Genomic DNA, 21784 nt, shown 5'->3' with positions numbered 1-21784 from the left:
TCTTGTCCCATTGCTGCAACTCACCTATGGACTCGGGAGAGGTGAAGGTTGAGAGCTATGCGTCCTCGAAACATGACCCTGCCAAGCCGAACTGCTTCATGACACACAGCTCGCTTAACCTGGAAGCCAGCCGAACCAATGTGTCGGAGGAAACACCATCCAGCTGGCAACCAAAGTCAGCTTGCAGGCGCCCGACCCACCACAAGGAGTCGCTAGAGCGCGATGGGACAAGGAAATCCAGGCCGGCCAAACGCTGGGCCAATTGTGCGACGCCTTAAAAATGTTATTTTGATGAATGTATTCATACTATTTCATAGTCCCGACACAAACCTAGGTTTGCTACCCAAGCCAGCTGGTTGTTCGTTCTATCGGTTCGGTTGCCAGAGTCATGACCCAGTCGTTAAGTCTATTTGTTCTGCATCTATGGACTCAACCCAGTCGTTCTATTACCATACTGGAAATGTTGTTATCCCTTGCTTGCTAGTTAGCCAACTACGGCTAACTTACAGTCACGTCTAACAGTGCAGTCAAAATAACAACAAAATAGCTGCATTTGCATTTGTTTAAGCTGTTTTCTAGTGACAATTTACAGCATTTTGATACATTCATAACAATGAGCTAATAACACGCGATTTCACCTGGCATAGAAAATGTGTTCTCCCGTCAGGACACTTGTTCGGAGGAGCTAGCCAACAACACAGCTAGCACAATCACTTAAAACGGAAGCTGGAAAGACTGCAAACTAGCTGCACTTTATTTTGTTTTACCTGTTTTCTATTGACATTTCTTTGTATATATCCATAAAAATTATGCTGGTTCATAATTTCGACTGGCTGAGAAAAGTTGCCTGACTGTCTGTCTCATCCCAACTCCCACCCTTACATTTTCCCATTACTATGGGAAAGCTGGAGATCGAATTTCAATACTGAAACAATGTTGCAAATGTCAGAGAGACAGACAGTAAGGTTTATACAAATCTCTGCTATTGAAAACCAATTGCTAGTCTAAAAGAAATGGAAGATAATGTCTAGATGCTTTTAACAGTGGATATCAACTTTATAAATTGTCTGACTGGGCTGATGAGACAGTGGATTTCACAGTGAGATGGAACAGAGTAATAGGTATTTCAAAGTCATAGCTTTAGCCAGTGGTAACTTGTGGAATAGACACTGTCTGGAATGCGTTTTAACAAATCAGTGTCAAGGATTAGAGCCACCCGTTGTATAAATGTATTACATCACACATATACAGTGCCTTCGGAAAGTATTCAGACCCCTTGACTTTTTCCACATTTTGTTACGTTACAGCCTTATTCTAAAATTAATGATTTTCTCCCGCAGCAATCTACACACAATACCCCATAATGACAAAGAGAAAACAGGTTTTTAAGAAACGTTTGCACATTTACTAAAAATAAAAAAATTAAAAACACCTGACAAGTATTCAGACTCTTTCCTATGAGACTCAAAATTGAGCTCAGGTGCATCCTGTTTCCATTGATCATCCAGATGTTTCTACAACTTGATGGTACATTTACCACCTGTGGTAAATTAAATTGATTGGACATGTGGAAAAGCACACACCTGTCTATATAAGGTCCAACAGTTGATAGTGCACTTCAGAGCAAAAACCAGCCATGAGGTCGAAGGAATTGTCAGTAGAGCTCCGAGACAGGATTGTGTCGGGCACAGATCTGGGGAAGTGTACCAAAACATTTCTGCAGCATTGAAGGTCCCCAAGAACACAGTGGCCTCCACAATTCTTAAATGGAAGAACCACCAAGACTCTTCCTAAAGCTGGCCACCCAACCAAACTGAGCAATCGGAGGAGAAGAGCCTTGGTCAGGGAGGTGACCAACAACGCGATGGTCACTCTGCCAGAGCTCCAGAGATCCTCTGTGGAGATGGGAGAACCTTCCAGAAGGACAATCATCTCTGCAGCACTCCACCAATCAGGCCTTTATGGTAGAGTGGCCAGACGAAAGCTACTCCTCAGTAAAAGGTACATGACAGCCCGCTTGGAGTTTGCCAAAAGGCACAAAGGACTTTCAGACCATAAGAAACAAGATTCTCTGGTCTGATGAAACCAAGATTTAACTTTTTGGCCTGAATGCCAAGCGTCACGTCTGGAGGAAACATGGCACCATCCCTACAATGAAGCATGGTGGCGGCAGCATCATGCTGTGGGGATGTTTTTCAGATGCAGGGACTGGGAGACTAGTCAAGATCAAGGCAAAGATGAACGGAGCAAAGTACATAGAGATCCTTGATGAAAACCTCAGGACCTCAGACTGGGGCAAAGGTTCACCTTCCAACAGGACAACGACCCTAAGCACACAGCCAAGACAATGCAGGAATGACTCCGGTTCAAGTCTTTGAATGTCCTTGAGTGGCCCAGCCAGAGCCTGGACTTGAACGCGATCTCTGGGAGAGACCTGAAAATAGCTGTGCAGAGATGCTTTTAATAAAGTTTGATCCATTTTAGAATAAGGCTGTAACATAACAAAATGTGGAAAAAGTCAAGGGGCCGTAATACTTTCCAAATTCACTGTATTGTGTATGTAATGCATTGAATATGGATTGCTATGGCATGTGACAGCTAATCCATAAGTAGTGGTAGGAGTGATATAATTACCAGATCCATTCATGTTTAGGCAAGTAGTATCCCAAATGTGATATTGATTCAAATATCTATGTAGTTAAATAACCAGTACAGTAAGATATAAACTTGTCATCTTTTTAACAATGATCTCTTCGCATTCCCTTCCCAGGAGTAACCTTGTAGAAGGTATCGACAATCAGTACATCAAGAGTTGTGTGTATGACCCGACAACGTCCCCACTGTGTCCCATTTTCAGACTGGGTGACTTGGTACAGCTGTCTGGCTTCAACTTCGCCACCATAGCCAAAGTGGTGAGCAATAATAATATACTATTTATGAGTGAAGCAGGTTTACAAGCACCTGTTAATCCATGGGTTGGCTGTGTGTTCGGTGTTGGTGATCATAGTGTTGGTGTTTATTGTTGAGTCATTGATCGATGGTGGTGTTATTGGTAACGAGGTATGCTCTGACGAAGGTCATTACTGAGGGAAAGATGAGTAAAAAAAAAACAGATTTAAGTGTCTGGAGACTCCTTTTTCACTTAGGTGTTATTGGTACCTCCATTCATTGGCAATGTTGATGGCATAGTATTGTGTTGTTTGGGGTTAGTTGTACCCTCATTGACTGGATGTATTGTACTGATTATGTGACAGGGCGGGGCGATTGGTATCGTCATTGACTGGACCTGTAACCTGGACTATGACCAGTCAGAGTGTAAACCGGTCTACACCTTCCACGGTCTCTATGGAAATCCCAATGAGACAGACATGGCTAGAGCGTCTGTTGGATACAACTTCCGGTAAATAAAACATCTGCCATGTGTGGTCTTGCGGTTAGTGCTGCAGACTCTGGTACAACTTTATCCCATATTCGGTGTGGGTTTGAATCTGACTCACTGCCTTTCTGACTCGCAATCTTGCCTGCATTTCCTGTCTCATCTTCACAGCCCTAGCTCAATAAATCAGAAAAACAAACATCTGCAACAACAGTGAAGTATTTATTGACCTTTCTATTAAGGGCCTCTTTCTTATTGTAAATCGAAAAGCCTGTTCTGAATTTTGAATAAGTGAAAGAAAAACACTTAGAAAGGGGTCTTGTTAGCCATGTGACTAAGAAGAGTATGCTGTATACGACTGTTGTGGTGGAAATTTCCTCTATTTACCAAATCATGAGAGCAAACCACACACAAGTCAGAGTTGGTTATCACAAAGTCCATCTTTAATTATATGAGCTCTATCACAACCCTGTGACTCTCAGATCAATTCAGTGTCTATCAATGAATTCTCTGAGAGTCCCTTACACATTGCAACTGAGATCCTTTATAGCAAAGACACACACAGCCAGACAGCATAGGCATAATTTATGGTTCAGCTTTGTCTCCTAAACTATGTTCTTTTCTCAAACTCAGAACCATAAACAAATCCTCCATATCAACAGCCATATATCAAATCCACCCTATCTTGACAAGATCACAGAGACATACTGACTGGCACACAGACATTGTGGAGCCAAGAGATACACGCTTGACCTCTCCCCTCTCTCCGGCCCAAGTAACTTAGTCTTGACATAGAACAGATGACTGCAAACCCCGCCACAGTATTAAACAAAAACAACATTCTGATGAGAAGTAACTTACAAACATATGATGAATATAAAACATCTTACCTATGTTACCAACTAATTCTGATTATTCCCCAACACTGTATACGACTGTATTCATTATACAGAGTACTCTTAGTTGCATGGCTTAGGTAATGTAAAAGGCAGAAGAGAGAGAAATACAGATCTGATTAAAGCACTAGCCTAGAGGCTGCTCAAATGTTTACATGTTGTGCTTTAGGTATGCAAAGCATTATATGGAGGACAAACAGGAAAAAAGAACACTTCTGAAAGTGTTTGGGATTCGATTTGACATCATTGTTCGTTCAGTGGTAAGTTCATGAAGTTCATGGTTGCAATCCTTGTAATGTTCCAGCCAGTGTTTCTGAATTCCTCCCTTGCAACAGTAGATGAAAACGATTGAAGATTGTTAATCATATTGTTATTTCCCAGGCCAGAAAATTTGATATCATCCCAACACTAACAGCTATAGGGTCTGGCGTTGGAATCTTTGGAGTGGTGAGTCTTGCAATACTCCACATCCTATCTGGTATTTCAAAGCATACAGAATCTCAAGTAGCCTACAGTATCTCTTAAGCAGCTTTCATAGTGTAGACTAAACAAACAGCTTTAACTATTCAGTCGTGTGACAGCGGTAGTTATGAACACATAGTTAAATGTCCACTGAGTGTACAAAAGATTAGGAACGCCTTCCTATTATTGTATCCCCTTTTGCCCTCAGAACAGCCTCATTTTGTCTTGGCCATTCGCCCTCTGAACGGCACACATACACAATCCATGTCTCAATTGTCTCAAGGCTTGAAAATTATTCTTTAACCTGTCTCCTCCCCTTCATCTACACTGATTGAAGTGGATTTAACAGGTGACATCAATAAGGGATCATAGCTTTCACCTGGATTCACCTGGTCAGTGTATATTATTTATTTATGTTTATGATGCTAATAATCGTGTTGTGTTTCCGAAGGCGACTGTAGTATGCGATCTGATCCTTCTGTATCTACTACCAAAGAGGGAGTTCTACAACAACATGAAATTCAAGGTCACAGAAACAGTAGAGCAGGTGAGTTTGAGTTTCTAACTTTTTCGTAGCGTTGATCCTCAGTCATTCAGTTTAAAGAAAAAAATGGGAGCATAGAGGCATTCTATAAATAGTTGTACAGAAAACTAGGCAGACAGACCCTCAACAATACACATAGTAATTTACCCAGCAGTTCATGTGTTTTCTCTAAGAAATACATGGTGTAATTGTCTCCTTCTTTGGGGAAGGCTACTAGGTCCCACTTTATTTGCATAGTCCCTAAGAGATGATCTATACATGCTCAAACTATCAGCAAACTATGGGAGAATCTCAATTGGATTGGCTCGATTACCTGCATCCTCTCCTCATTGGAGAGAAAACATGGAAACAAATGCACGTGTATAAAATAAGGCTCTCCTTCTCCACTAGCGTGTCATCAGGCAAATAACAATTAAAGAGGAGAAATCATTCTTGAATTGTGGTGGGAAGATGCATGGCTTCCCGCGCTGCTGACAACTATTTTTTTCTGCTCATACAGGAGTAATAAAGGCCTTGTGCACTAATTTTGTGAAAACAAAAACAAAACAATTCAGATTTATCAGGGTGTGCTGCAGCACCCTCGGCACCCCTACTTCCGCGGCTATGCATTGGTGTTACTTTTACTACTGGTGGCACAATTTTATCATAATGGTAAAGCATATTTAAAGTAATTTAGTTGCCATATTAGTTGATTTAGAATGGGAAGATTTAAATAAATACAAAACAAAAAAGTTAAGTTCATTTTTCCCATGCCAAAATGCCACCGCAATTCAAGAACGACCAATGTGTATGTAATGAGTTGTGCTAGACATTCTATATATAAGCGATAAGTAGCGTATCGTTTTTAAATGTGGGCATGCTTTTTTCCTCCGAGAAAATAACAGCTGATTCAAAGTGGGTGCGGCGGATTTCAAAACTATTCCGTGGTAGAAGAGGAGCAATTGAGAATCTCCCTGTCAACTGCAATGCTGTTAATATGCAACAGCTTGGAAGTGGACATGGGGTTAAAGGCGCTGTATGACCAATTCCAAGTCGGTTTGGTTGTACAGCAGTTACGGTGATACAGTGTCTGCAGAAGTCAGGGCATTCATACTTATTGTGCTTTGCGGAGAAGAGTAGTGCTGTTGTGAAGAAGGTTGTCAAGGAAGTGAGTTTGTGTTTGTACAGGACCTCTCGCCCCCATCCTACCGTCAACCATTCATGTCAATACGGAGCTACATCGATCCCTCCGCATTGTAACAGCTTTTGGGAGGTGCACAGCGATACAGTGCGGAGCACGATTTGGCCTCCACAAGCCTCCAGAGGCTCTGTAATTGCGTTGGGATATGGAAATGAATCTAAGGTTGGAGTTAGGATGTGTGGATAGTTACTTGAATAGTTTGTTGACAAGTGAACATCTATAAAGCATCTATTGGGGACTATTAAAACAACGTGTTTATTTCCATCCCAGCTTTAAGTAACAGCATGTGTGTGGACAGATTCAAAGTCCTACTGCCATTCTGTAGTTAAAGTCTAAAGAAGCTGTCCCTAGACAGATATCCCTTCAGATGGTTACCAGGCAACACAGACAGATGATGTTCTGTTCTGACAGAAGTAGAGAAAACGGAGGGCAGATCTTAACCTGCTGTCCTCCTCTCTTGCTACTACTCCTACTCAGCTATTCTCTTTAAAGAGGCTAAATGAGATGGGAAGACGGTTGGTTTTTTATTTGCAGTGCGACAACCTGAGGCTGGGTATAAACACGTTCATCTATTACATCCCCGACGTCTATGCAGGACCACAAGTCTCAGCCAATATAATCCTACAACATAAAGTGAGTGCATGTAGTGAAAAGTAAAGTGTGCTTTGTCTTGGGGCAAGGTTGCTGGTGCATGCTGTGTTCTAACCCTGATCAATTGAGGGTTTTTGAGGGATTTTAGGTTATTTCATGATCTTTTCACTGTTTTAATTTCCATTCATTGTTATATTTTATGTTGTGTTTTGCCTAATATATGTGTAACTACTGTATATGTATGCTGCTTTCTTGAAGACTTAAATCTCAATGTGACTTCTCTGGTTAAAAAAAACCTGTTTAAAACAGAATATTATTTACCTTAATCTGGATGTAATTCACTTATATTCAACCCTCACATGAAGTAAATATTTTTAAATACACTGCTCAAAAAAATAAAGGGAACACTTAAACAACACAATGTAACTCCAAGTCAATCACACTTCTGTGAAATCACTTAGGAAGCAACACTGATTGACAATACATTTCACATGCTGTTGTGCAAATGGAATAGACAACAGGTGGAAATTATAGGCAATTAGCAAGACACCCCCAATAAAGGAGTGGTTCTGCAGGTGATAACCACAGACCACTTCTCAGTTCCTATGCTTCCTGGCTGATGTTTTGGTCACTTTTGAATGCTGGCGGTGCTTTCACTCCAGTGGTAGCATGAGACGGAGTCTACAACCCACACAAGTGGCTCAGGTAGTGCAGCTCATCCAGGATGGCACATCAATGCGAGCTGTGGCAAGAAGGTTTGCTGTGTCTGTCAGCGTAGTGTCCAGAGCATGGAGGCGCTACCAGGAGACAGGCCAGTACATCAGGAGACGTGGAGGAGGCCGTAGGAGGCAACAACCCAGCAGCAGGACCGCTACCTCCGCCTTTGTGCAAGGAGGAGCAGGAGGGGCACTGCCAGAGCCCTGCAAAATGACCTCCAGCAGGCCACAAATGTGCATGTGTCTGCTCAAACGGTCAGAAACAGACTCCATGAGGGTGGTATGAGGGCCCGACGTCCACAGGTGGGGGTTGTGCTTACAGCCCAACACCGTGCAGGACGTTTGGCATTTGCCAGAGAACACCAAGATTGGCAAATTCGCCACTGGCCCCCTGTGCTCTTCACAGATGAAAGCAGGTTCACACTGAGCACGTGACAGAGTCTGGAGACGCTGTGGAGAACGTTCTGCTGCCTGCAACATCCTCCAGCATGACCGGTTTGGCGGTGGGTCAGTCATGGTGTGGGGTGGCATTTCTTTGGGGGGCCGGACAGCCCTTCATGTGCTCGCCAGAGGTAGCCTGACTGCCATTAGGTACCGAGATGAGATCCTCAGACCCCTTGTGAGACCATATGCTGGTGCGGTTGGCCCTGGGTTCCTCCTAATGCAAGACAATGCTAGACCTCATGTGGCTGGAGTGTGTCAGCAGTTCCTGCAAGAGGAAGGCATTGACGCTATGGACTGGCCCGCCCGTTCCCCAGACCTGAATCCAATTGAGCACATCTGGGACATCATGTCTCGCTCCATCCACCAACGCCACATTGCACCACAGACTGTCCAGGAGTTGGCGGATGCTTTAGTCCAGGTCTGGGAGGAGATCCCTCAGGAGACCATCCGCCACCTCATAAGGACCATGCCCAGGCGTTGAAGGGAGGTCATACAGGCCCGTGGAGGCCACACACACTACTGAGCCTCATTGTGACTTGTTTTAAGGACATTACATCAAAGTTGGATCAGCCTGTAGTGTGGTTTTCCACTTGAATTTTGAGTGTGACTCCAAATCCAGACCTCCATGGGTTGATAAATTTGATTTCCATTGATAATTTTTGTGTGATTTTGTTGTCAGCAAATTCAACTATGTAAAGAAAAAAGTATTTAATAAGAATATTTCATTCATTCAGATCTAGGATGTGTTATTTTAGTGTTCCCTTTATTTTTTTGAGCAGTGTATATCTTACATGCTTTGTTTGGTTTCTCTTGAGAGTTTTAGGTTTAAAACAAGGGACACAGGAACTAGTCAGTTACAAATGGATCCTTCTAAGTCTGAGTCTGTCTTTCAGGAACCTTTAGATGAGTTCTCGTCAGAAAAATACGTATCCAAGGTAAGCACATTGTGTTTGTGTGTGTGTGTGTGCGTGTGTACGTGCGTGCACATGCATGCGTGTTTGTGTTCACCATTTTGATCACCTTAAACTGTAAAGGTTGGTTAAAGTGAGTGATAGACCAAAAGATATTGTGCTGTAGCATATAATTGACGTCTTCTTGGCCACACAGAAACATTCAGATGAGGTGCTAGTGCATCAGTGACTTACTGCAATCAATCTGAGGTTTGTGTTGACTGGTGTGGGTCCTCTAGTTTCTGTTGGAATACTTAAAAAAATCCCTTCTCCTTTCCTCCCTTCCTTAAAGGAATAATCCACTCATTAGTCCACTGTTGAAATCGTCCCAAAAATGTTTGCATGTCAGCAGCGAAGCTTTCAAGCTGTAGCACTTTTAAGATGCGTGTAGCACTGCCACATCATCATGATGATACGTTTTGCACTATGTAATGCATTTTGCTTGTGGTAGTGCTATACTTTGCTTTTTGAAAGTAATTTATCTTGAAAACTGACATGCTTAACATTTTGGGACTGTATTAACAGTTCACTGGGCACAAACTGGTTGAATCAATGTTGTTTCAACATCATTTGTCAACGTATTATGATGTGGAATGTACGTGGAAAATACATTGGATTGGAAAAAAGTAATCAACTATTGTTGCGTAGTGCCTAAGAACAGCCCTTAGCCGTGGTATGTTGGCCATCTACTACACCCCTTTGGGTCTTATTGCTTAAATATAGCATTCGCAAAGTCATCAACAGCTATTGTTTCAATTTCCTCCAGAGTTCAACTAAAAATAGGCCTAGGGTTTAAAGCTCTGTTTGATTTCAAGTTGAATGATATATAGTGGATAGTTCCATATGTGCCACTGAATTAGTCTGACTTTAATTCCAGTGTGTCTACAAATTAATAATTGATATGTTGGATTCATGTCTACAGCTCAACCAAAAATAAAAGTTAAAGAACAAGACTAAGCCAGTGGCTCAGATCTCCTTTAAATGTTTTTTGGCTGTGTTGTCAACCAAACACAATTAATGACTGACTTTAATTCCAGTGTGTCTACAAATTAATAATTGATATGTTGGATTCATGTCTACAGCTCAACCAAAAATAAAAGTTAAAGAACAAGACTAAGCCAGTGGCTCAGATCTCCTTTAAATGTTTTTTGGCTGTGTTGTCAACCAAACACAATTCAATATTACTTTTGTAACACAGTAAATAGCCTGAAGTTAAGGCTATTTTACAACCTAAAATGAGTAACACATCCACATCCATCATCAACCATCTCCCTGACCACCTTCCTCTGATCTCTCCATCTTTCAAGGATGCATGCATTCAAAGACCAACCTCTATTGGTTGGCCTAGCCAACTATAGCTAGGCTACTCATAATGATGTATTGGTTGTTTGTGTTTTGCTTTTGAAGTGCTTTGAGATTGTTATGAAAATAAATGTAGTAAATTATTATTATTCAAATTAAATGAAATCAAACTTAATTTGTCACATGCGCCGAATACAACAAATGCTTACTTACAAGCCCTTAAAACCTCTTAGGGATAGGGGGCAGTATTTTCACGTCCGGATGAAAAGCGTGCCCAAAGTAAACTGCCTGCTACTCAGGCCCAGAAGCTAGGATATGCATATTATTAGTGGATTTGGATAGAACACTTTCTAAAACTGTTTGAATAATGTCTGTGAGTATAACAGAACTGATTTGGCAGGCGAAACCCCGAGCACAATCCATCCAGGGAATTATTTTTTTGAGGTCAATCTGTTTTCCATTAGTTTTCTATGGTAAGCCCATTTTAATAGGAATCTGGTTGCAGTTCCTATATGGCTTCCACAAGATGTCAACAGTCTTTAGAAATTGATGGTTGATGTTTTTCTTTTGAGAAATGAAGAAGTAGCCCTGTTCTTTCCATGTGTCACTCCAGGTGGATAACATAACAATTACGAGGCTAGTAAGGGGTAGTAAGTTTTAAGTTCCTCGGCGTACACATCACGGACAAACTGAATTGTTCCACCCACACAGACAGCGTCGTGAAGAAGGCGCAGGAGGCTGAAGAAATTTGGCTTGTCACCAAAAGCACACAAACTTCTACAGATGCACAATCGAGAGCATCCTGTCGGGCTGTATCACCGCCTGGTATGGCAACTGCTCCGCCCACAACCGTAAGGCTCTCTAGAGGGTAGTGAGGTCTGCACAACGCATCACCGGGGGCAAATTACCTGCCCTCCAGGACACCGACACCACCCGATGTCACAGGAAGGCCATAAAGATCATCAAGGACAACAACCACCCGAGCCACTGCCTGTTCACCCCGCTATCATCCAGAAGGCGAGGTCAGTACAGGTGCATCAAAGCGGGGACCGAGAGACTAAAAAACAGCCTCTATCAGACTGTTAAACAGCCACCACTAACATTGAGTGGCTGCTGCCAAAACACACTCAACTCCAGCCACTTTAATAATGAAAATTGATGGAAATTGATGTAAAAATATATCACTAGCCACTTTAAACAATGCTACTTAATATAATGTTTACATACCCTACATTACTCATCTCATATGTATATGTATATACTGTACTCTATATCATCTACTGCATCTTTATGTAATACATGTATCACTAGCCACTTTAAACTATGCCACTTGGTTTACATACCCTACATTACTCATCTCATATGTATATACTGTACTCTATACCATCTACTCCATCTTGCCTATGCCGTTCTGTACCATCACTCATTCATATATCTTTATGTACATATTCTTTATCCCTTTACACTTGTGTGTATAAGGTAGTAGTTTTGGAATTGTTAGGTTAGACTACTCGTTGGTTATTACTGTATTGTCGGAACTAGAAGCACAAGCATTTCGCTACACTCACATTAACATCTGCTAACCATGTGTATGTGACTAATACATTTGATTTGCTATATACAGGGGGTATAACATAGAAGGAATTTAGCTCATCTGGTAGGCTCGTGTCACTGGGCAGCTAGCGTCTGGGTTTCCCTTTGTAGTCCGTAATAGTTTTCAAGCCCTGCCACATCCGACGAGCATCAGAGCCGGTGTAGTAGGATTCCATCTTCGTCCTGTATTGACGCTTTGCCTGTTTGATGGTTCGTCTGAGGGCATAGCGGGATTTCTTATAGGCGTCCGGATTAGTGTCCCGCTACTTGAAAGCGGCAGCTCTAGCCTTTAGCTCGATGCGGATTTTGCCTGTAATCCATAACTCTGTTTGGGATATGTACGTACGGTCACTGTGGGGACGAAGCCGATGACTGAAGTGTATGCTCCTCAATGCCATTGGATGAATCCCGGAACATATTCCAGTCTGTGCTAGCAAAACAATCCTGTAGCGTAGCATCCACATCAGATCTCTCTCTCTCTCTCTCTCTAGCGCTCTCTCTCGCGCTCTCTCTGACTAATTAACATCAAAGACTTGTTCTTATTCTGTCGGTATCGATAGTCTAAGAGTTTAACCACGTGGTATGGTTAACATATTCAGCAATGGTCTGCAACCTTCATCCTCCTGTGATTGAGAGAAACATGGTCTGATTAGAATTTCTCAAAGTTGGGTTTTATTTGAAATTTTACAAACAGTATCATACTCACTCATTCTTCTTATACAACAATTAGATGTAAAACCTCATATCTGAGGCTATTATATAAACAGCGTTATGGTAATGTGGCCACACCGTCTCCCATGAGCTTCCCCAAGTTTTATACCTTCTCCGGAATATGACATTTGTTCGGACCTCAAGTTCTGTGAGGTGGAAGAAATTCCTTTGTCTCTTATACAGAGTGAATTTTCATAGAGAACAATGTGGCCATGAGGCGGGGTCTTCTCCTGAGGAATTTAGGACCTCTCTCTGACCACAGCAGTCTGGTTGTAGAAGCAGAGATCGGAGGATGGTGCTCGCTGTACCCAAAGAGGGCAACATCATGACACCTGCATTAAAGTCCCTGGCCACTAGGAGCGTCGCTTCTGGGTGAGCATTTTCTTGTTTGCAAATGGCTTTAAAGAGTTGGTTGAGTGCGGTCTTAGTGCCTACATTGGTCAGTCTGTGGTGGTAAATAGAAGGCTAAGAATAATATAGATGAGAACTCTGTTGGTAGATAGTGTGGTCTACAGCTTATCATAATGTACTCTACTTCAGGGGAGAAATACCTTGAGAATTCTTCAATATTAGACATCGCGCACCAGCTGTTATTGACAAAAAGACACACACCCCCCCCACCCCTTGTCTTACCAGATGTAGCTTCTCTGTTCTGCCAGTGCATTGAAAATCCCCCCAGCTCTATATTATCCTTGCTGTCGTTCAGCCACAACTCTGTGAAACATAAGATATTACAGTTCTTAATGTCCCGTTGGTAGGATAATCTTAATCGTAGGTCATAAATTTTATTTTCCAACGATTGCATGTTAGCAAGTAGAATTGATGACATTGGGAGTTTAGTCGCTCGCCTACGGATTCTCAAAAGGTAGTCCGATCTGCATACTCCTTTCTTCACGCAAATGACGGGAATCTGGGCCTGTTCCCAGGAGAGCAGTATATCTTTCTCGTCGGACTCGTTAAAGGAAAAAGCTTCTTCCAGTTCGTGGTGAGTAATCCCAGTTCTGATGTCCAGAAGTTATTTTCAGTCATAACTGATGGTAGCAGCAACAATATGTACAAAATAAGTACAAAAATAAGTTGCAAACAACTAAAAAAACGAACAAAATAGCACAATTGGTTACGGGCATGTATAACGTCAGCCATCCTCCATCTTAATTAACTACTGTCCACATTGAGGTTACTGTAACTATACATTTCTTATTATGTAATCACATGAAGTGTGAATTTCCAAGATTCCATGCATAGGTTGTCATAGGTCTGTGGAGATCTTCACAATTGCTGTAATAATCTGTACAGAATTTTGCTATTAGATGAAGCACAGTGATAACACATGAATTACAATGTGGTGATTAGAAACAACATAATAAAAATAAAAACATGACATTGAACTCCTATTTTAGCTTTTCTCTGGTTTTAAATGGTTGAAAGCACAGTGATAGACATTTGGTTGACAACTTAACCAAAAATCAGACATTGTTTTTCATTGGAATTTGGTTGTGCTTTTAGATGGTTGAAAGCATAGTGGTAACATATTGGAAATTCAACTAACTTTTGGCTGTCTTTTTGAGTGGGTGAATATAGGTTGCAATTAATCAACGTCTCAACCAAATATGACCCAATTAATGACTGTCACGACTTCCGCCGAAGTCGGTGCCTCTCTTTGTTCGTTCGGCGGACGACGTCACCGGCTTTCTAGCCATCGCCGATCCACTTTTCATTTTCCATTTGTTCTGTATTTGTCTTTTCACACCTGGCTTCACTCAACTAATTACTTGTTTATTATTTAACCCTCTGTTCCCCATGTTGTATTTGTGAGTGATTGTTTATTTGTATTTTCGGTCTGTTATGGTGTGCTCGTGATGTTACTTTGTACATTGGACATTTTGAGTAAAAGTACGTTGATTACTCATATCTGCTGCCCTGCGCCTGACTCCCTACACCAGCTACACATAGACCTTTTTACTTCGACTTTGAAATTACGTGGTGTGCCCAGTGGGAGTGGACTAATTTAAAAAATATATATATATTATTTCTTAACTACAGTAATCCCTGATCTGACATGACTTGGATAGGTAGACGCTATGCATTAGAACCATTGCTTACATACTTACCGTCAATACTTAAGTCAAGGAAGGGAAGGAGGACGGAAGGATGCATTTTGGAAAGTATTCAAACATGGACCAGAAGAAACACATCAGTTAACCACATGAGAAAGTTAAAGTATTTGTGGAGAGTCAATTCTTAGGACTTCAAAACATTTAACATCTGACAATTCTTTCCTTATGTGCACACTCTAATCTATGCCCCCTGTGACATAGGCCTATTGAACTGCCCAGTGGGCTAAATGGCCTGTTTTTAAAGTCCCATTTGAACATGGCCATGTTTTCTGTTCCTCTCCTACAGGAGTGATCCTAAAAAGGGCAGATTCATGACTCTTGGGCTCCAGACAGCAGAAACAGGTGGATCCGGCTCCAACTCTGGAGAACACAGACTCCAGGCTGTACAGGCCATGCAAAGGACACTTGGACAGGAAAATACAGTCTCAAACAACATTCTTCTCTCTTCAGCTCAATTATTCAACTGCTAATTATTTATACCTTCAAATCTTGGCAACAGACCTCAAATGATGCTATCTGTTTAGGAGATAAACCCAAGATAAATACAGGATATTATTCTTTCAGAGACAGAAGCAGCCGCCCTCCTTTGTTCACCTCATAATAAGAATAAGAATACCCTAACCCTAAAAGCACTGTTCTCTCAACATTGCAGAATTAGCACTGAGTATTAGTTGAGTGTTGGTTCATTACCTCAAAGCTCCATGGTTTATAACACATTTTTAGCAGCCCTTCTACTTTATGGGAGAACCACGGATTTCCAACTTGATATGACCATTATAACACAGTTCCATAACATGTTTATAACACGGTTATAACAGCCCACCACCCATTTCCAACCTCTTCCATCGCCACAGAGCCCTCAATGTTGTCTTCGAGAGACAACACTAGAATGACTACTGGTGGGTTACTCCACATTGAAAGACACATAAATAATTATGTATTTTAGGTTAAATCTTTCTCATTTACAGTTTGCGATTGCCATGTGAATTCAATAAACCATGTTCTGAGTTTAGGTTTTATCCTTGTATACCCTTTTACAGGTTACTTACAAAATACAAAATTATTAAAAAATGATTATAATAATTTGTCTTTTATTGTGTGGCTAGGTGTACAAAAAGCATGCAAAAATAGCTTCTGTATATATTTGGTACATATTCACATTGTAACAGCTGCATTCAGTACAGGTGTGCCATGCTTTTTTTGTTTGTGGGACTTTACAAACCTTGACATTCAAGCCCCATTCATACCTGCTTCTAACATGCATCCTTCATCCTGATCTTGTCCGCTATAAGTTCTGATGAAAATCATTTCACAATACATCTTTAAAATGTGGACACAATAATAATGTGGAAGAGAACAGGACACGATGCAGATTAGCACCAGGTATGAACAGGGCTTCAGAGAAATGCGAAACAGTGCAAGACATCTATCAACACAGGAAACAGGACCTTTAACACAGAGACTGGACAATCCCATATGATACATAGCAGCGATGCTAAAACCATGACACTGTCCTAATCTTAACATTATGTACACTCTCACTCACAGACCTGTTTCAGCTGTTGAAGACGATTCCCTCTTTACCCCTGGTTGAAGGAATTATAAAAGTGTCAATATCATCCAGCTCAACTCCCAAGACAATGTAATGTACCTGGAATAATAGACAGAAAGAAAGAGCACCTGAGTGCATTTAGAATCAGAACACAACACTGAAGTAATCTAATGACAACAACATTGCACTTCTGACACACACACATATCTGTACATACACACACATACATTACAAAGGTGAATACACCTTAGACACGGATAAAGATTCTTGCGAGTGCAGTGCTCCAGACAGACTTACAAAAAAACGGTGTTTCCCTTTAGCATCACCGTCAACATATAAAGTGCCATCTCATCAGAGGGGACTTGAACATGGCAGACAGCTGGTTCACAACAGGTGCCGTCTTTGTTCCGATCCCAACAGCCCTACAGTTAGGAGAAGTTAGTCACCGGTCAGTCTGTGGGTTAAGACAAACCCTTAAAAGCTCCATCAAAAAGCAACTACGTCCAGCGCAACACGAACATAGCGTTCACCCTAAAGGTAACAGGGGAAAAAAGTAAAGGTAACAAAATAAAAAGCCATAGCAGAAAACAAAGCAAGCTCTTCATATGGTTGATTGAAACTCTGCACTTGAAATTGCATGTACCAGTAATAGAAATGATTAATAAATATATATATATTCACAAAGACGGAAGCACAATTAAATATGGCTGCCGTAAATAGGTGACACTGACGTGTAAAGGCAACAGCAGGGCAATGAAGAAGAAAAAGACTGGGAAAAAGAGAAGATGGAATAAGTGAGTGAAAGAGAGAACACTCTCTGGCCCAGCTAACAGGGAATGCAGAATAAAGCTTTTTTCTTCCACTACAATCCCTCTACCCATTCTCTGACTGTAGCACCTAACAGGTGCACTGATATGTCCACCAGAGGGTTACGATAAATCCAAAATGGCACGCTAATCCCTATATATATACTATGTAGTGGCTATTCCCTATACAGTGGCTATTCCCTATACAGTAGCTATTCCCTATAGTGGATATTCCCTATATAGTTGCTATTCCCTATATAGTGGCTATTCCCTATATAGTGGCTATTCCCTATATAGTTGCTATTCCCTATATAGTGGCTATTCCCTATATAGTAGCTATTCCCTATATAGTGGCTATTCCCTATATAGTGGCTATTCCCTATATCGCAGCTGTCGACAATGTGCCATTCAAAGGTAATTTCCGAATGCGCCGTCATCTGCAACGTTTACCATGAATGCAATATCAGCAAATGTAGGAACATTGCCTTTAAAAGCTGAATTGTCAACAGTGTGATAAGACTGAATCCTGGTCTTAGAGAGACAGAGCAATAATACACATCTCCCAAACACACATCTATTGACATCAGGTCTTCCATACTGCCTATAAATACTGCATGACTAAGATGATATTATAGGAAACATGTTTTGAAGTTGCATAAATTGTGTCCATCATTTCTATGTTTGTGCACACAATTAGTAGTTTTTAAAATTGAGAGGCTCAAATCACAGAGGCTCAATTCAGAAGTGGCATTGACCCTTGTATATGTATATGCTACCCTCCTATCGATCCTCAGAACCTAATTTCAAGAGTGTTTTGCACAATAGAATTGCATCAAGTCGGAAGAGAGGGATGAATGGAAATCACTCTACTGGGCCATTATCTGCCACATGGGGATTGTGTGGTTGTGAATAGATAGTTGTTGTTTGTGTTGTTGCTAATCACCATATTGTAATGGTCCCTGGAAGAGCTGTGGAACAGATCGCTGTGCTCTGACTGACAACACGCTTTCATACACAGTACAAAGAGCCTGAGCTGGCAGAGAGAGAGGGAGGGAAACAGAGAGAGGTGGAGGGATAGAGAGGGAGACAGAGAAGGAGAGAGTGGTGTGGAGGAAGGGAGAAGGAAAAAGAAGGGGAAGAGAGGGAGAGGCAGATAGGGAGGGGGGGGAAGAGAGAGAGTCCCCTCTTTAGCTGTTTGTCACAACCAAACAAAGAAACACACCATGACAGCTATTAAAGTTCTGAAAGCTCCCTCTGATTACAGCACAGTCTAACTGGAGATTATCCATCACACACACTTACACACACGCTTCTAGGGCCGTCCAGGGGCATTTTGAAGGGAAAATACATCTAAAACTTTCCTGATAATTTGGTCAATATATCCTAACCACAACTGAAATACCAATAATTTCTGTATTACTTTAAACTCTTGGTCTAACTCTAACACTTCATAAAGTGACCACCAAACTCCTACTTTAACTACATTTAAATGTCATAACCAATTATTACATTTGTGCAGCCTTCACCATGCTTGGATGTTGTGAGAATAACACAATTATTACATTTGTGCAGCCTTCACCATGCTTGGATGTTGTGAGAATAACACAATTATTACATTTGTGCAGCCTTCACCATGCTTGGATGTTGTGAGAATAACACAATTATTACATTTGTGCAGCCTTCACCATGCTTGGATGTTGTGAGAATAACACAATTATTCAAATTTATTTCATAAATTAACCTTTTACTAATCAAGAAACAGTACATACAAACACCATTACCTGCTTTCACTTCCATTTTGAAATCCAGAAGAATGTCTAAAGGACAAATAACTCAGTTTACTGCTGTACAATCTCACATGAATCCCTATCAATGAATGGGCCAATTTCCAATGAAGTTTTTCCTAAATTGAAATAAAACATTTACTTGGTTCTGGGACGGTGATTAATTGGCTGCATAAATATGATTAGTGTTCCCCCTTTCACAATTGTGGGCTTCAAATGTGTTTTAGGGAGGATAGGTTGCTGCTTCTTGTCAGAGTCTAGGAGACAGGGGAGAGAAACAGGCTTGCTTCATCCTACTGCCTGAGATTCAGAGAAACAGCCCTTCTCTAATTCTGTACCCTACTAAAAACATTAGAGAATGAAGGGGAGACAATTAGAGCAACAGAGAGGAAGAGACCAGTCCACACAGACACCAAACCTTGGGGCCACATCACCCCCATCCTGAAACTCCACTGGCTCCCAGTTCAATACAGGATCATCTTCAAAAATGCTCACATACCTTACTGACCTCCTGCACCCCTGCACTTCACTGCGCTTTTCTGACATTGGCCTCCTACCCATCTCTCACATTGCAGCCCCCACCCCAACTCTGGAACTCCCTCCCTCTCCATGTCAAAACCTCACAATCCATACACATATTCAAGTCCACACTAAAGACACACCTCTTCACATTATCTGTTGTCTTAGAGATCCCTCACTTCCCTAGTTAGTGTCATCCTGTTTAGTTTTTTTTCCTGGTTAGTCTGTCCTTGTGTTCGGTGTAGTTTTATATACTTACTCATTTTAATGTATGATTTTATTGCTTTTAATCGTGCAGATTAGATTGTGTATGTAAAGTGAATTTGGGTGTCTTGTAAAGCGCTTAAAATAAAATATATTATTATTATTATTACTTAAGGGTTATGTTGACAGCTTAGCATGTACGGGTGAGATAGCAAACGATGACATTACACTGACACACACATTTATGATCTATGTACAACGCTGCAACATTAATGGGGCAATCCGCAGATGAAACAATAACAAAAAGGTTCCCCTCTGTTTTGGTAAAAAGCTGAAGGATGGGCCTGGAAAAATGTAAACACTCTGATATTAATAGACAGAGCTATGGATGCAAGGACTGACCCTTCAATATATACAAATGATAGTGTCAAGCATATTTTGAGGCTATACAGTGTGTGTTTACAGACATTGGAGTAAAACAAGCTTTTGGTTCTGATGGGGTATGACAGTTAAACTAAGCTTATGAGGCATTTATAAGTTATATTCTTCAAGAATCATACGTATATATAATTAATACATTTATAAGTCCAAAAATGTATGAAGCGTCTGCAGATTGCCCCTTCAAACTACTGAAAAAAAGCCCTGTGTGTATGTCTTGTTTCAAACGGTAGGGGGCGTAATAATGTCAGTTGCATGCTCCAGTCTTTTGGTCATGCTGGCTCTTAGGGCATCAATATTGTCCACTGTGAATGGTGCCTAGAGAGTCTCTGAACGGCGATAACGTTCACCATGCATTGTCTAGGTAAAGTGACATCGAAACACGACAGACAAAAATTCCTCTTCTCCTCAGCAACATAATGCCAGCAGACGGACATACAGCAGGAATTTCCAGTAGTCTTGAGTACGCCTGGCAGTGGTACAGTGTTGTCTGGGTTCTATGTGCTTCTTTGGGTGATTACACGCAATGATGGAGTGAGGAGAGATCAGGGAGGGATGGAGGGAAGGACAGGATTAGAAGAGCGGAGTGCATCATAGATTTAAAGGGAGAGGCAATGTACAGATTGGGCTTTAAAGGGGAACGGCATATCATTTTTAAAGGGGAAGCCATGCTTGAGTTGAACCACTTCTCACAAGTAAAAACACTGTTTCAGTCCAGAAGCACTGAAGGTAGGAGCATAAGATTGCGGTTAAGAGGGATGTGTAGAACTGGGCTGAGCTAAGCTGACTGGAGGAGAGGAGGAGGAACGGGATTCAGGAGAAGAGTTCATCTTCATGTAGGTCTTCAAGCTCTCCCTCCCTACTTCCCTCTCCACTGCTGCCCTTTCTGAAAGAGTGACAGGAGACATATAGAGGGGAAGAGAGAGAGAGAGAGAGAGAGAGAGCAAGAGACAGGGAAAGAGAGAAAATGTAAAAACAAATACATATTTTTGTTGTTGTTGCCTTCTTGAAAATGTGAACTTTCATGTGCCTTAATCACAAACTGGTATGTGATCTGTAAATATGAATACAAATATAAAATGACAAGCCTAATTTCTCCCAAAAGAGAAAAAAAATCCTATAGTATACTATGGTTAAATACTATAGTATTCACTGTAGTGTTTTTGCAGACTTCCGTATAGTATTTACTGTAGTGTTTTTTTTTAAAGCTTTGACATAGCAGTGGGGGCTTTGTCTTTGAGGAAATCTACTGGACAAAATACTCCAAGAGCAAATTTTCCATAACTTGTAGGTAGGTAGGTAGGACTAAAGTCTGAACAGATAGTTCAGAGCTTCTGCTCTTTTCTATAACCTGAAGGGAACACAATATATCCCAATTTGTGCCACCCATAAATGAGAAACCTACATGCCAAGTATAGATATTGGTGGCACAAATTGGGATATGGGGAGGGGAATGTGCAGGGTGTATGCAAATGAAATAGTGTAGTATATACTAAAGTATTTACTGTAGTGTTTTTGCAGACTGTAGGGTTGTTGTGGATATTACTGTAGTATTTACTGTGATGTTTTTGCAGTCTGTAGTATACTGTAGTATTTACT

At 41.2% G+C, this 21784-nt stretch overlaps 2 protein-coding genes across 6 annotated transcripts in view; one reads left to right on the top strand and one right to left on the bottom strand.

Moving 5' to 3' along the window:
- Positions 1-15956, top strand: part of LOC112258331 (purinergic receptor P2X, ligand-gated ion channel, 1) — a 57484-nt gene extending 41528 nt beyond the window's left edge. The window contains exons 7-14 of one of the 2 annotated variants that reach the window (XM_024432643.2): positions 2771-2912; positions 3255-3400; positions 4442-4532; positions 4654-4719; positions 5186-5281; positions 6993-7091; positions 9103-9144; positions 15169-15956. In XM_024432643.2, the coding sequence (XP_024288411.1) occupies positions 2771-2912; positions 3255-3400; positions 4442-4532; positions 4654-4719; positions 5186-5281; positions 6993-7091; positions 9103-9144; positions 15169-15174 (688 nt within the window). In that variant the 3' untranslated portion in view covers positions 15175-15956. The remainder of the gene's footprint in view (positions 1-2770; positions 2913-3254; positions 3401-4441; positions 4533-4653; positions 4720-5185; positions 5282-6992; positions 7092-9102; positions 9145-15168) is intronic. The other variant, XM_024432644.2, reaches the window with a different exon arrangement.
- camkk1a (calcium/calmodulin-dependent protein kinase kinase 1, alpha a) overlaps positions 15957-21784 on the bottom strand; it is a 137701-nt gene continuing 131873 nt past the window's right edge. For 2 of the 4 annotated variants that reach the window (XM_024432639.2, XM_024432642.2), the window contains one exon: positions 18837-21071. In XM_024432639.2, coding sequence (XP_024288407.1) covers positions 20999-21071 — 73 coding nt within the window. In that variant the 3' untranslated portion in view covers positions 18837-20998. Of the gene's footprint in view, positions 16857-18836; positions 21072-21784 lie in introns of those variants that run through there. The other 2 variants (XM_024432641.2, XM_024432640.2) reach the window with 2 other exon arrangements.

This window comes from Oncorhynchus tshawytscha, linkage group LG09 (assembly GCF_018296145.1).
Source record: "Oncorhynchus tshawytscha isolate Ot180627B linkage group LG09, Otsh_v2.0, whole genome shotgun sequence".
Lineage (NCBI taxonomy): Eukaryota > Metazoa > Chordata > Actinopteri > Salmoniformes > Salmonidae > Oncorhynchus > Oncorhynchus tshawytscha.
Note: the sequence above shows the minus strand (reverse complement) of the source record. Positions and strands in the feature narration are given on the sequence as shown.